Below are 14,667 nucleotides of genomic sequence, written 5' to 3'. Positions count from 1 at the left end.
AGTTCAACCCCCTGCCATGCAGGAAATCCAAATCAAAGCATCTCTGACAGATGACCATCCAGCCTCTGTTTAAAGACCTCCAAGGAAGGAGACTCTATCACCCTCCGAGGGAGTGCATTCCACTGTCGAACAGCCCTTACTGTCAGCAAATTCTTCCTAATGTTGAGGTGGAATCTCTTTTCCTGTAGCTTGCATCCATTGTTCCGGGTCCTGTTCTCTGGAGCAGCAGAAAACAAGCTTGCTCCCTCCTCAATATGACATCCCTTCAAATATTTAAACAGGGCGATCATATCACCTCTTAACCTTCTTTTCTCCAGGCTAAACATCCCCAGCTCCCTGAGTCGTTCCTCATAGGGCAAGGTTTCCAGACCTTTCACCATTTTAGTCACCCTCCTCTGGACACGCTCCAGTTTCTCAATGTCCTTTTTGAATTGTGGTGCCCAGAACTGGTTCCCAACTCTCTTCTGAAAGCCCCATTCAAATGATGCTAAAGCACAGTAGCCTTTGGTGGGAACCCTACCTTCATTTATGTGTATGCCATCAAGTCATCTGCTGACTTAGGATGACCCCATGAATCCATTCAGCATAAATGGCTAGGCATACCTCAATACCTTTCCCTCAGTTCCATTTGTATATGGCAAAAGTAACCTGCAACAAATTTCAAAGGAAAATTGTTCACAAAGCCATGTGTGCATATGGAAAATGTACACAAACATGCTTAGTTCAATGTGAAAGTTTTCAAAAATATGAACAGTGAGTCTTTATTTGTATACAATTGGGGGTGGGAGAGCATTACTTGCAGTTTCCCCCAATCATAGGAAATAGAAAGATCTGCTCATAGTTTCATTAATAGTCTCACACTCAATGAATTGGAAACTGTTTTTATTTATTTATTTTTATTTGTTTTGTTTTAAGTTGGCTGACACGGGCTTCTTTTTTGTCCTTTGCATATTTGTGTGTGACTATCTGTACCCAGGCATATTAACAGGGAGAGGAATATTTCTGATATGAGTTGCTGTCGCACTGCAGAATTAATGCAGTTTGACACAACTTTAACTGTCATGGCTCCATCCTATGGAATCCTGGGATTTATAGTTTGTTGTGGTGCCAGAGCTCTCTGAGAGAGAAGAATAAATATCTCACAAAACTACAAATCACATAATTCCATATCATTGAGCCATGGTAGTTAAAAGCAGTGTCAGAATGCATTAATTCTGCAGTGTGGGTACAGCCCTACACTCACATTGAGTCTAAAATCTGGGCAGAGTTGTTCTCTATACTATTCCTCAGCAGTACTCCTTACATGACAATTTGAGTGATGTGAAGCATATGCATTTATCTGAATAAGCCCAGTTTAATAAAGAGCAGTGTATTATCTTGTTGTGTTGTGTCTATAGAAGTTGCATGGAAATGGGAGTTAATCACCACGCTACCACACAGTTGTCATTCTGTATTGTATAATACGCTGAGCCATGTGGATTCATATTTAGAAATTGTAATTTGGAGTGTTGACATGTTGCCTACATTTAACTGGGATATAATTTTTGTTGCACTCACATTTAAACTGTATATTTGACCATAAATAATACCAAATTAACATTACCTATCTCCAGTGTCTATTTGTCTTCATTTTCTTTTCATCCACAAGTTCTGCACCTATTATTACATTCATAGAATGTCAGGCTCTAAAGGAGAAAGCTAACCATGTGATTTCATGCCGGCCCGCATAAACTTGATTTCTGCAGACACTTTCTGCAAGCATTAAATTGATAAAAGACCTAATGTAGATGGGCCCATGGCTGAACCGAGGGTAATTGCATAAAAATGAAACGGAGACCTATAATTGTGCACTGCTTTCTCTCGACTACAATGTTTTCTGGAAGACAGGATCCTGCTTGTCATAGCAAGTTGCTTGTTATGGTGATTGTACCAGGACTTGATCTTTCTGTAACAAGACACGTATAACATTACTTAGTGGAAGCTTTTCAGAATAAGAGCCTGACAGTAAAATGCACTCTATTTTCATTCTTGAACAAACAAAAGAGTCCTTGAATGACAGCTCTTTTTTTACCCTTTTCTTTGAGGGTGTTGTAATGGGGAATTCAGGTTAAATCTATGCCTTTTATACTTCTAGTTTTGATTTCCTCTCCAACAGCACTTGAAGGATAAAGCTCAGCTTGACATACAGAGCAGCCTGTGGATATAGCAAATGCTAATCTAGCATGTACTGATTATTTCCTTCCGAATTTTCTCAGCTGAGTACTGTTGAATGCTTATGAGCATTTCACAGAGCCATAATGGCAATGTTCAAAATTGGTCAGAATTTCTGGGCCTTTTAAAAAATGGTAATTATATTTTAAAATAGGTTTTACTAAAGAGGTAAATTGGTTAATATCCTCCAACTATGACCAGGATAATAATAGGTAGACATTCTATCAAGAATGACTAAAAAGGTATCTTGAACTTGGCATCTAAGCAGTGGTACCAAGACATCATTGTGCACAACTGTAAGAAGAGAATGGTACCCAGTTCAAAGCCTTCATTTCTGATCCCATTTCCCACTTTCCTAAATTCTAGCCTATGGAGATTATCACACTGGAGGCAAGCGTCCTTCTCCCATTATTAATCTGTCTTAATCGTGCAATCATGGGGAAGATTATCACATCCCCACATGCTTATCCCGTTCTTCTCCCTTCTGTAAACAGTAATGGGCATGTCATTTGGTATTAACGGTAACTCCCATTAATACCAAATGACACATTCATTATTGTTTATGGACAGCAGAAAAACAGAATATAAATGTGGAGGTGTGATAATCTTACCTTAGTTATGCGATTAACACAGTTTAATGATGCGAGAAGGATGCTTGTCTCCTCCGCGTGATAATACCCCATGTCTAGGCAAAGCCATGTAATTCTCATAGGTTATTTAAGACAGAATAAACTACAGCATATAGTTAAACTGTGGAATTTGTTATCACAGGACATGTTGATGGGCATCAACTTGATGAGATTTAAAGGGAGAGCAGACAAATTAATGGAAGATCAGAATACAGATATTTGATCAGTAACTTGTTAGTCATGATATATTCACTTCCCAAGAGGCAATTCCTGGGGAACATGAGCAGGAAAGTGCTGTAATGTTCATCTTCTACTCATGATTGTCCTAGTAGTATCTAACCAACCCCAGATGGACTAGGCAGGCCTTTGAGTTGCCCCAGCACAGCTCTTCTTATGTTACTCTTATGACTAATTACCTTCTTGATTAGTGTTTTGCTATGTTTTCTCATTTTTCATAAACAGGCTTGGAAAACATGTACACACACACATAATTCCATGGAAAGACAGCATTAAAATCTCTTAAATAAAAATAAAACCAATACTGACAACTTATTCAGTTTCTACTATGTCTCAAAATATTGGATACCTTACATGCCATGATTATTTGAGATGTATGGAGGCAAGCTCAAAACATCTGATCCTCTTGATAAATTAATTTTGACTATCTCTTCTGCTCTAGAAACTCAACTAGCAATTAAGGATGAGAAACCTATGAAAGGTATTGTTCTCAGCTCAGTATCAGAATTCAGCATCACAGAAGTACCATCCAAGGACACCAAAAATGAGAGAAAACTCTCAGAGTGTAGTACGTCATCCACGTTGTCATCCCTTAAGAAATGCAGGACGCAGTTCAGCTACCTTGAAGATGACGTGTCAGTTCACGAAAGAGACAGTAATGGTATGTTTTCCAAACTAAGCAGGTTCCTAGAAATGCTCTGTACATAATATTCCATTATACACATTAAAGAGAAATGGGACATGGGGAGATGTGAGAGGAGCTACAATCCATTTGTATATACATTGTTTGATTTCACCCACCATAAACTGGGGTTTGAACATACAGATTCCATATACAAAAATGATGCCCAGAGTGTAGGAAATGGAACGGGAAACCATATCCAAGGGTTTTGTTTTTGTCTGAACATGCACATAGGACCAAAGAATTCCAAGGTGATGGGCTAAAATCCAAGATGGGGATAAATACATATGCAAATGTTCAAGCCTGGCCACCTTTATTTTCCCCTTTCTGCTTGTCATTCTTTTAGATGGGGTTACACTCCTCCTGAAAATTCAGGTTGATAGTTTGGGGGTACTTCTGGATTCAGGGCTGAGTCTGGTAGCCCAGGCATCACTGGTGACCAGGAGTGCTTTTGCACAGCTAAAACTTATGCACCAACTGTGCCCATGCCTGGAGAAGTCAGATCTAGCCAAGGTGGTACATGCCTTGGTTTCTTCCCATCTGGACTACTGTAATGCACTCTACATGGGGCTGCCTTTGAAAAGGGCTCAGAAACTTCAGCTGGTCCAAAGAGCTGCAGCCAAGTTGTTAACTGGGGTTGGCTAAAGGGAGCATACAACTCCCTTGTTGCAACAGCACCATTGGCTGCCAGTCCATTTCCGGGCACAATTTAAAGTGCTGGTTTTGACCTATAAAGTCCTATACAGCTTGGGTCCAAGCTATTTGAAGGACTGTATCTCCCTGTACAAGCTCCCCAGGGCATTGAGATCATCGGGAGAGGCCCTTCTCTCTGTCCCACCACCCTCAGGCTCTTTTGGTGGGAACAAGACAGATGGCCTTCTCAGTGGCTGCTTCCAACCCTTGGAACTCCCTCCCTAGAGAGGCCAGGATGGCTCCATCCCTGCTGTCCTTCCAGTGGCTAGTAAAGATATTCTTGTGCTGGCAGGCCTTTGAAAACTGAGAAGGGCTGGGTTTTTAATGTTGTGTATGTTACAAATTTTAATGGTTTTTATTCTAACATGTTATATTTTAATTTCTGTTTTAACTCCTTAAATTGTTTAATTATATATATATATATATATATATATATATATATATATATTCTTATAATGTTTTTAATTGTATCGTTTTATACATGTTGTTCACCGCCTTGAGTCCCTTTGTTGGGAGAAAGGTGGGGTATAAGAAGATGATAATAATAATAATAATAATAATAATAATAATAATAATAGATGGGAGAATTTGGGCCAAGTCACACGACTGCTTTGAGGTTTTGTATCATGTGTCTGGAATGTGATGAGAAGGGCCTTCATCTAGTGTGTTGGAAGAAGGGGCACAGAAGGAAGCTTAGTCCTGTTGGGGTGGGGAACAGAGGGAGGCGCATCATAGTAGTTCCAGTAGTTCTAACTACATGTGTAAATTGCCTTGATTGCTTGGGGCATTACACTGATATAACTCCTGGTTACATTGGTGATTTTAGAGACTTATGTAAGGAGGTAGCCAATATCCACTTACACAATTGGTTTCCTCATTTGGTTTCTGCATAGTTTGGTTGGTGTGCCATGTGTCATAGCATAACACCAAATCTTCACTTCATCAGTGGAAAAGCCTGCAGAACAGGCTGGAATTCTGAGAAACTTCCAGCCATATCACCTAACCCCCTGCAATTGCTACTATCACCTATGCCCATACACTTATACAAAAAGATTTTATGTTCTATTCGCATTAAATAGGATATCAGCATCAGTCTTGAGCCAATGCAAGGATTTTATGAGTTCAACAAATGCTGCAGTTTGGTTTCATGCTTGCTCCAGCATACTAGTAGGATGGTTGGTCTGTATAGAAAGGCAAGAGGATGTTACTTAATAGTATTTTAAAAACATTTAAAACATTTCACTGGCTTTTTAGCACATGAATACAAAGAAATTGAAAAAGAAGAGAAGGAGGAAAAGAGGTTAGACATATAAATTAATATAGCATCCAAATTAACCCCATTTACTTGGAGTTGATGCCTATAGTGTATCCATGTGTTCCTAAAGCAGTAAGATCTTCTAGTGACTGGGTGATGTATGTAGAGAGATCTTGTAGCACCTTTGGTGAGTATTTGTCCATCCGGCCTTGGACTTTAAGCTACAGTAAAAGCATGATGCAAGCATGGTGACCATCAGTTAAATTTCATGTCATAGAAATATCATGTAAAAGTGCACACGTGGCTATAAATATCCAAGATATTCCTAATATAGAACCTATGAGTTTTATTACTTCCATGCAGAAAGGCCTGGCTATTGTGGACATCCAGATTATGTGTCTTTATATGTGTGCCTTCAAATGATTTCTGACTTATGGCAAGCCTAAGGCACAACTATATGTAGAATGCAGTACTGAAAACAGCAAGTATTCTTCATTTGGGTCTACCAATTAATCTAAAGTATAGGTTCTACAGTTGGCCCACGAAGGGTGTTACAATTTTCAAATTCAGATTATTCAATAGAGTTAGTTTACTAGGACCATGTAAGTCAAATTATACTTGACAAGAGATCATATGCTAGGCTATACTGAGAGCAAAAAATACAGAGGCACCATCCCTTTATTCCTTGTAGATAGGCATGCAGAATGAAAAACAGTCTAGCCAAAAAGAGGTACCAAATAGATGGATTTCAAAATCACCCAAAGAGGACATTTGAATCAAACTAAACCAAATTCTTCATTTTTCTTAGTGAAAAGCAATATCTGGAAAGTGATATACAGTCAAACCCTGATTTAAAATATCCTGCTTTACCAATGTCCCTTCTGGGCACATGGCCAGAAGGAGGAGGAAACCGCTTGCACAGATATCCCTCCAAAGAACAACACCTTGAGAAAATGCAAGCCTGTGACTAACACTGTAATTTTATATTTTACCCCTTCTGTATGATTCTTAACACTTTTGCCTGATGAAGAAGCTAATGGAGCATCAAAACCTTGCATCATGTATTTTGTGCATTTTGGTTGGCCAATTAGGTATCACTATTTTGGATGTCATTGTGCTATGCTGTATGGCCAACACGGCTACCCCTGAATAAGTTTTCTGTAAAGGAAATAATTTCATGAGGTTTTTTTCCTTGAAGAAATGTTTCAAAATTTGCAAAGTTTTTCACAAATTTGGCAAAAAGAATTTTCACCAGAAACGGTGTGGGGGGGGGGGATAATAGTGAGAGATTCATCCATCCTGGAAGCAAGATTGGAGTCGGCTCTTGCTTTGAATCCCTGAATGCTGAATGAGTGTTTTTTGTTTCTTTTTTATGACTGAATCCACATCTTTAACAGATGCATGGCAGATGGGTACAATGTAATCGCCAATGCTAAATTAGTTCTCAAAGTAAGCAATGAGTAATTTACCTGTTGACCTATGAATTTCATAGAGATTTCTTAGGCAAAGAGTACTCAGAGGTTTCTTTTTTGATAGTTCATCCCTCTCAAATATAGCCTACAGTGTCTAGAATTCATTGCCAGTCTCCCATCCAAGTATTAATCAGGGCTGACCCTGCTTAGCTTCCAAGATCAGGCAGGATTTGGTACCTCAGGGTATCTAGCCCTGTCTTTTAATACTATATGATATAAACTAATTTTAGAACAAAAAACAAGCTATTTTTTTCCACACAGTTTTTGCTAGTGTACTTTCAAGTAAGAGTGTAGTCTTAAGTTCAGTTTTTAAAATGTAGCTAATACTTCTGGTCCAAAAGTATATTGATACGCCATTTGATAGGCAAACCTGGTCATTCTTCCCTGTCTTTGATGAAATTCTCACTGGAGACTAATAACTTTCCTGATTATAGCCAGCTATTCCTCTGTAGCTGTATTTGTTGTTAACTGCTTTCAAATCAACTTCAACTTCACGTACATAGTGAGTATGAGAGACTTCCAAGACACCCTGTCCTTAGCTGCCCTGCTCAGATCTTGCAGATTTATGGTTGTGGCATCTCTGATTGAATCTATCAATCAGGATGCAGTCTTCTTCTTTTCCAAATGAAATCAAGTGAACTAATTTTTTTACTCATCACCTTTCTTCATTGTCCAGTTTTCACAACTGTACATAGAAATGAAAAATACAATGGGAAGGACAGTCCTAACTTTAGCATTTGATGATATATCTTTACACTTCAGGATCTTGTCTAGTTCCTTCATATCTGCCCTTCCAAGTCCAAGTCTTCTACTGATTTCTTGACTGCCATCTCCCCTCTGATTGATGATTAAACCCATGTATGGAAAATCTTGAACTATTTCAATCTCTTCATTTAATTTAAAATTATGTAGATTGTCTGTGGTCATAATTTTGTTTCCTTGATGTTCAGCTGTAAACATGCCTTTGTGCTTTCTGTCTTGACCTTCTTCAATAATCTTTCCATACTTCTGCTATTTTCTGCTAGTATTATGGTGTTATCTGCATATCTTAGACGGCTGATGTTCCTTCCTACAATTTTCACAACACTCTCCTCTGAGTCCAATCCTGCTTGTCATATGATGTCCTCAGCATACAAATTTAATAGATAGGGAGATACAATACAGAGTGAGGCACCAACACGCTGGCAGAGAAGGCAAAACACTTTATAAAGCTGTGACTCTTGGGATTCCATAGAATGGAGCTACAGCACTTAAAGTGGCATCAAACTACATTATTTTTACAGTGTACGTGTATCCCTGTTTCCCTACATCCTACATATTTACATGTTCATGTTCCCTCTGAGCTATCTATTCATGTTCCTCCTTGCCACTAGATAGTATGTAGCATCCATAACTATGTGCATTTATTGCTCTGTGTGTGTGTGTGTGTGTGTGTGTGTGTGTTTCTAACTGTGTGTCTGGCTGTTGAATGAATCTTAGTGTTTATCCTTTCTGACTCTTTAATCTTAAATTATTCCAAAGATCCCAAAGGTATAGAATGTCCCAATACAGCATCTGGGATACTTTGGGCCCTTGGATAGAAAGTTGCTGATGCTGCAATGTATAAAGAAACATTAGAAAGGACTGTCATCAAATAGATGGAACTTGTCACATCTATCATATTAATGATCCTTGAACTAAAATGTACTAAGTACAGATCAGCACAATAAACCACAATGCTCCAAAGCAACCATTAGGGCTGGATCTGTTTTATGGCTGATCTTTCACAATAATTGGCTCTCTCATATCTCCTGTAGCAGGGAAATTTAACCATTTTTAATTATTAAGGGGGAAGTCTCAACAGCTGTGGATGGTCTCTGCCAAATATTGAGCAAGCTTTGTGGAATATTTAATTTGAACAATAGCAGAGATAATTAGAAATATGTTTTTAAAACCCTGTGATACATATGTACACACAGCAGTAGATTTGGAGAGAGGGAGCCCCTAACACATGCCTGCATATGTATGCACTTGTCTTAGAACAATGATGATTTTTCCTGGAATAGGAACCTTCTCCTGCTTCCAGCCAGTGTCTTTCATTTTTACTTAAATTGATGTGAAAGCCCCCACACGCACACACACTGAGAGAAAGAGAGGAAAAGAGAGTGCAGATTTACTCATTCAACTGCATCTCCCCACCACCACCCACTAAAGGGCTAAAGAAATCTGCTTATATCAAAGCTCTGGGTACAAAATTAGATTATATAGGGAACTCTAAATCAGGGGTATTACGTAAATCTTTTAGTTCATAGAATCATAGAGTTGGAAGAGACCACAAGGGCCATCCAGTCCAACCCCTTGCCATGCTAATAACAAAAGTCATCTTGAGAAGTTTGTTCTTGCTTTAGTGGGTTGAAATAATTTAAAAGAGGCCAGTTAAAAAATCTTTATAGTCAAGAATTCACCCTACATTTAACGAAATAGGAGAAGTGACTCTTAGCCCAATGTAAAGCATATTTTCAATAATATAAACATTTTTAAATGTACATTTTGAGAAAACTAACCCTGGAATTCTTTACCCATTTACTTGGGACTAATCCCAAGAGAGAGAGAGAGAGAAAGAGAGAGAGAGAGCTTGCTGTGCGAACTAGTATGGTGTAGTAGTTTGAGTGTTGAACAAAAACAGCAGGAGACCAGGATTCAAATCCTTGCTTGGCCATGGAAACCCACTGGGTAACCCAGGACAAGTCACAGCCTCTCAGAGGAAAGCAGTGGCACTGCCCAGGCATTGAATAAATCTTCCAAGACAACCTTGTGATAGGTTTGCATTAGGGTCAGCATAAGTCAGAAACAACTTGAAGACACGAAACAACAACAACAACACCTACTGAATGAAAGTGGTCTAAATTCATAATAAACATGTAAAAGATTATGTTGTTAACTGTCTTTTTAAAAGATAAAGAATAGAAGAATAGAATGGGACATAATAAACTACAGTATATATTGAACAAATACACCAAAACTATTGAATTTAACTGAAATTTACAGTGTAACATAATGATATAATTGGAAAGGAAAATATAACTCAGGGCCCGTATAGACAGGCCAAAATAAAGCTGCTTTAGGTCTAAAGTGACCCAAAGCAGCTTTATTTTGGCTTGTCTGTATGGGCCCTCAGCACAAACACTCAGTGCCAGTCCAGCAAAGTCCATGAAAACTCCACCATAAATATGGTGGGTTCAGATCAAGTCTTGTTTAGGAGATACTGCAGAATAAATCAAGAATGGATTGACAGTCAGAAGCCGAGATCATGAAAGTTTAGAGTAAAGCCTGGCAACATTATTAAATATAGTCCTTTTTGTAATCATTAATCTGTCCATAGAAAAGTGAGGTCATTGTTCTTATTGAGATAAATGCACTAATGTCTTTCTTTTTTGTGTATGAATAGCCAACAAAGCAGGAAAGATAGAATGGCTGCATTTGCTTTATTGTAGTTTGCAGCTAATATTTTTTCAAGTATATAAATGAACACATAGAAATGAATGCTTAATTGCTAATATTTATTATTTATTATATATCACCCACTTCAAATTGGAGGGGGGAGGAAGGAAAGGCTCATATATGCAGATTTTACAAATGTGTTCCATCCATTAGCACAGTTTCATGGTGTGTGCTCTGATGGGGATTTAAAAGCATCTTTACTATACAGCACAGTCTATGTGTTGAAACATTACTTTATTATTAAAATGTTGTGCTTTTTGTATGGTCTTTCCCTCAAATAATGGATAAAGCCTTAAGAGCAATATCCATTCTCTGATTAAAATTATTCAGATGCCACAAAGGTTAATAAACTGAAGATCGTGCATATTATTAGGAAAACACATCTTACATTTCAAGTAAGAACGGAAAAGATTTGTAATTGATGAGCAATTTCAGATTTGATATTTCTTCTATCTTGGTGCAAAAGAGAAAAAAGGGAGGAATTTCATAAATATATGTTACCTAAAAGAGAAGAGCCTTAATTACACCATGGACTACTGGATAAAATGATTACATTTTCTACACTGTAAATTTCATACAATTAAATGCAGCAGTGTCACCTTATAAAATGTTTCAATTTGATAATTATTTCAGTTCATTTGCTCAGAAAAAAATAAAAGCATGAATTTACTAAGTATCTCCCAAATTCAGTCATTTTCATTCTCCAGGAGTGACTTGGAAGTTACTTGTGCTTGTCTGAACTTAAATAGATCCCTGACAAATTTAGATAACTATTAAAATTGATAATACTATGGGTGATAGCTTACTAATAGAAATTAATGCAGTGCTGTGGTTTCTAGTGTTATTACCCGATATTGTAAAACTGTGTTTTAATACAGTGTTTGGGATGTCTGAGGAAGCTTTTGCATGAATATATTTAGATGTACTTAGGGATAAATTCCCTGTTTAATTCTTTGTAAAGGAGGCCATAATGGATAATATTCCTTCTATATAAAAATGCACACCAAACAGCAACTGCAAACTACAATTAGCCAAATGGAAACTGCTGAAGGTATGCATATCACCATTGACTGAGGAGGTCATCCATAAATCCCACCAAGCTACAATAAATATAAACCATTTCCTTGCCTCCTCAATTAGATAGGAAAGGATCCAGTAGTAAACTTTCACTGGTAGAACATGGATCATGGGTTCTAGCAGATTCAGAAGATGGTGATTTCCTCCTCCCATCCCAAAACTGGATCTAGAGAGATGAGAAATCCTTAGGATGTAATTTTCAAGTGACACAGAGAACTGCAGAGGAAAGAGGAAGAAACATCCTAAAATCCCATCAGAAGAATGTTGGATTTAGCTCTTAGATTAGAGATTCGGTGGGCCCTTGTTATTCGTGGACGTTTGGTTCCAGGACTTTCAACGGATACCAAAAACTGTGGATGATTAAAGTCCCATTAAATACTGTACAATAGCATAGTAAAATCGTGTCCCTTATATGAGATGTCAAAAACAAGCTTTGCCTTTTGGAATTAATATATATTTAAAATATTTTAAAGGCATGGATGGTGGAATTTGTGGATAAAAAAATGTGTGGATATGGAGAAGTGACTGTGTATGCCAAACATTTTTTTTGGGGGGGAGGGGATAGTTAGATATAGAGGACAATCTATTTTAGCAACTGACTACATGTAGATTGTGGTAAGCTAACACTAGGTAATTAGTTATGAATATTTGATCATGTTTGATAAATAAGATCACCTGAAATTGTTTATATGGAGGCAATTTGTTTAATTTATTTACCACATTTAGCTAACAATCAGCGATTGTTCTATGAAAAACTATAGGACGTATGAAAACAAGTTAGGCTGTAACCCTACATTCCCTAAAAATGATGTCTTAAGCTGATCTTCCTCTCCGTGGAAAAGGAGCCCCATGGGAAGAGGAGAAAGTCTGGCCTCACAAGATCACAAACAATGAGTTCAGTGAAGTCTACAACCCTCAGTGATAATAACTGATAATGAACAAAGTCCTTACCTGACTGAAATAACTTCCATGGGCAGAATGGACATAAAGCAGAGAGGCAGTGCCTTATGTGGGTTCAAGGAAAGAAACTACTTCTGTGGGTTCGATCTGCTATGTACCTATATACACAGAGAGTCCAGAATTCAGGTAGGGGCATATGCACACATAAGCAGATGTCCTTATTTGAGCACCACGGGGGTTGTTATTCCTGTTCTTTCCATGCAGCACCCAAAGCCCCCCACCTGACATACTTAAATCCTGTGGCTGCCTTGCACAGCCATTCCATGCTTCATGGCAAGCAAACAGAATCAGAGAAGTGTCCGGCAACCACCACCATCCACTACCATAATGAGACACACTATGATAGAAGTACTGAGGACCTCCGAGAATTCTCTGTGGATCTCAGCACTGATGTATTCATTGTTGCTGATGGGGTGAAACAGATGGGCTACTTGAAGCGGTTTCCAATCACTTTGAAGGTTAGGCATTTAAACAATGCAAGCCTCGAAAGCAACTGGAAAATGAACCAAGCCCACACTCCAGGGCTAAATACTAGACCAAAAATAAGCTGTAATAGTCTGGTTCAAAGTGGAAAATGCACATTTTTGCACCTGCATATAAGTGTCCTGACATGAGTGTGGGGCTGCTGCAAAACAAAGAATTAAAAGTGTGACAATTCAAATGGATATAATTACTATATACACAAACCAGACAGTTTAACAGGGGGGTATGGGGTGAAGGGGGCATGTTGTGGGGGGCTGCTTTGTCAATCTATCACTTGCACACTGATGAACCAATGCCCTGTACAGGTGGAGCATTGCACATGTGACTGTGTGGCCAATCAAAGGGGCAGCCATGCATATGGATGGCATCTGGGTGGATATGAGAGGTACTTTGATATCACAGGCAGTGTGTTTGTGTGACAGTGCTCATGTATGGTGGGGAGGTAATAAAGGAATTACCCAGCAATGTGGCTCAACACTTCACCATGCAGTCAACCCATGCTTATTCAGCCTGCCTTGGGAACAGTCCATGTGGGCAGTGGGGTTTCAACCTGCCTTTGGAAAAAGAAGGGGCAAGCTGCTTTTTCCTGCCTACCACCCTGATACCATCATTGGAATAGGGAGGCATCTAGATGCTTCTCTGATCCCACTTACTCACCATGAAGTATGAAATGGCTATGCAAGGCAACCTCAGGTAAGTTGGAAGGGGAAGGTATAACATAAAGTCTGCAAACAGACTATGCACTATATTTATTCAACTAAAGCCTGTGGTGTATTTTCTTGCTTCATTTTTATCTGCATGACTGAAAAAAAAATCAGTTTTTTTCTTCTAATGGGTGGGATTCTGACTTTCTTGTACATTTTTATTTCTCTCTTTTACATCTTTGAAATTTTCTTGCTAAAATTTCATGGAAGTTGTTTGTGCAAAAATATTGTCAAGACAGTCTTTCTTTCCAGAGATGCGAACATTTGCAAATGTTATGTACTCCACAAGTGGATTGTATGTTTAAAGAACTGGGCAACAGCCAATAAAAGTTTAGGCTAAATAAAACCAGATAGTCTTAAGGGGCTAGCCTGAAGAAAGAGGCTCCTCCCTCCCTAACTGTCATCTTTCAGCCTCTGAGGGAGAGAGAAGGCTGGCCCAGTTCCATCAGGGGCTAGCCTGAAGAAAGAGGCTCCTCCCTCCCTAACTGTCATCTTTTGGCCTCTGAGGGAGAGAGTAGGCTGGCCCAGTACCATCAGGGGCTGGCCTGAAGAAAGAGGCTCCTCCCTCCCTAACTGTCATCTTTCGGCCTCTGAGGGAGAGAGTAGGCTGGCCCAGTACCATCAGGGGCTAGGCCTGAGACAGAGGCTCCTCCCTCCCTAATGTCATCTTTCGGCCTTGAGGATAGAGGGTAGGCTGGCCCAGTACCATCAGGGGCTAGCCTGAAGAAAGAGGCTCCTCCCTCCCTGTCATCTTTCGGCCTCTGAGGGAGAGAGTAGGCTGGCC

General features: G+C 38.9%; 1 protein-coding gene across 6 annotated transcripts in view; it reads left to right on the top strand.

Annotated features, from left to right (window-relative positions):
* The window catches only part of MDFIC2 (MyoD family inhibitor domain containing 2), a 235,576-nt gene that overhangs the window by 209,330 nt on the left and 11,579 nt on the right, over positions 1–14,667 (top strand). For all 6 annotated transcript variants that reach the window (XM_042453547.1, XM_042453548.1, XM_042453549.1 and 3 more), the window contains one exon: positions 3,520–3,738. In XM_042453547.1, coding sequence (XP_042309481.1) covers positions 3,520–3,738 — 219 coding nt within the window. The remainder of the gene's footprint in view (positions 1–3,519; positions 3,739–14,667) is intronic.

Source organism: Sceloporus undulatus, chromosome 2, assembly GCF_019175285.1.
Source record: "Sceloporus undulatus isolate JIND9_A2432 ecotype Alabama chromosome 2, SceUnd_v1.1, whole genome shotgun sequence".
Taxonomy (NCBI): domain Eukaryota; kingdom Metazoa; phylum Chordata; class Lepidosauria; order Squamata; family Phrynosomatidae; genus Sceloporus; species Sceloporus undulatus.
This window is presented reverse-complemented; position numbering and strand designations above follow the sequence as displayed.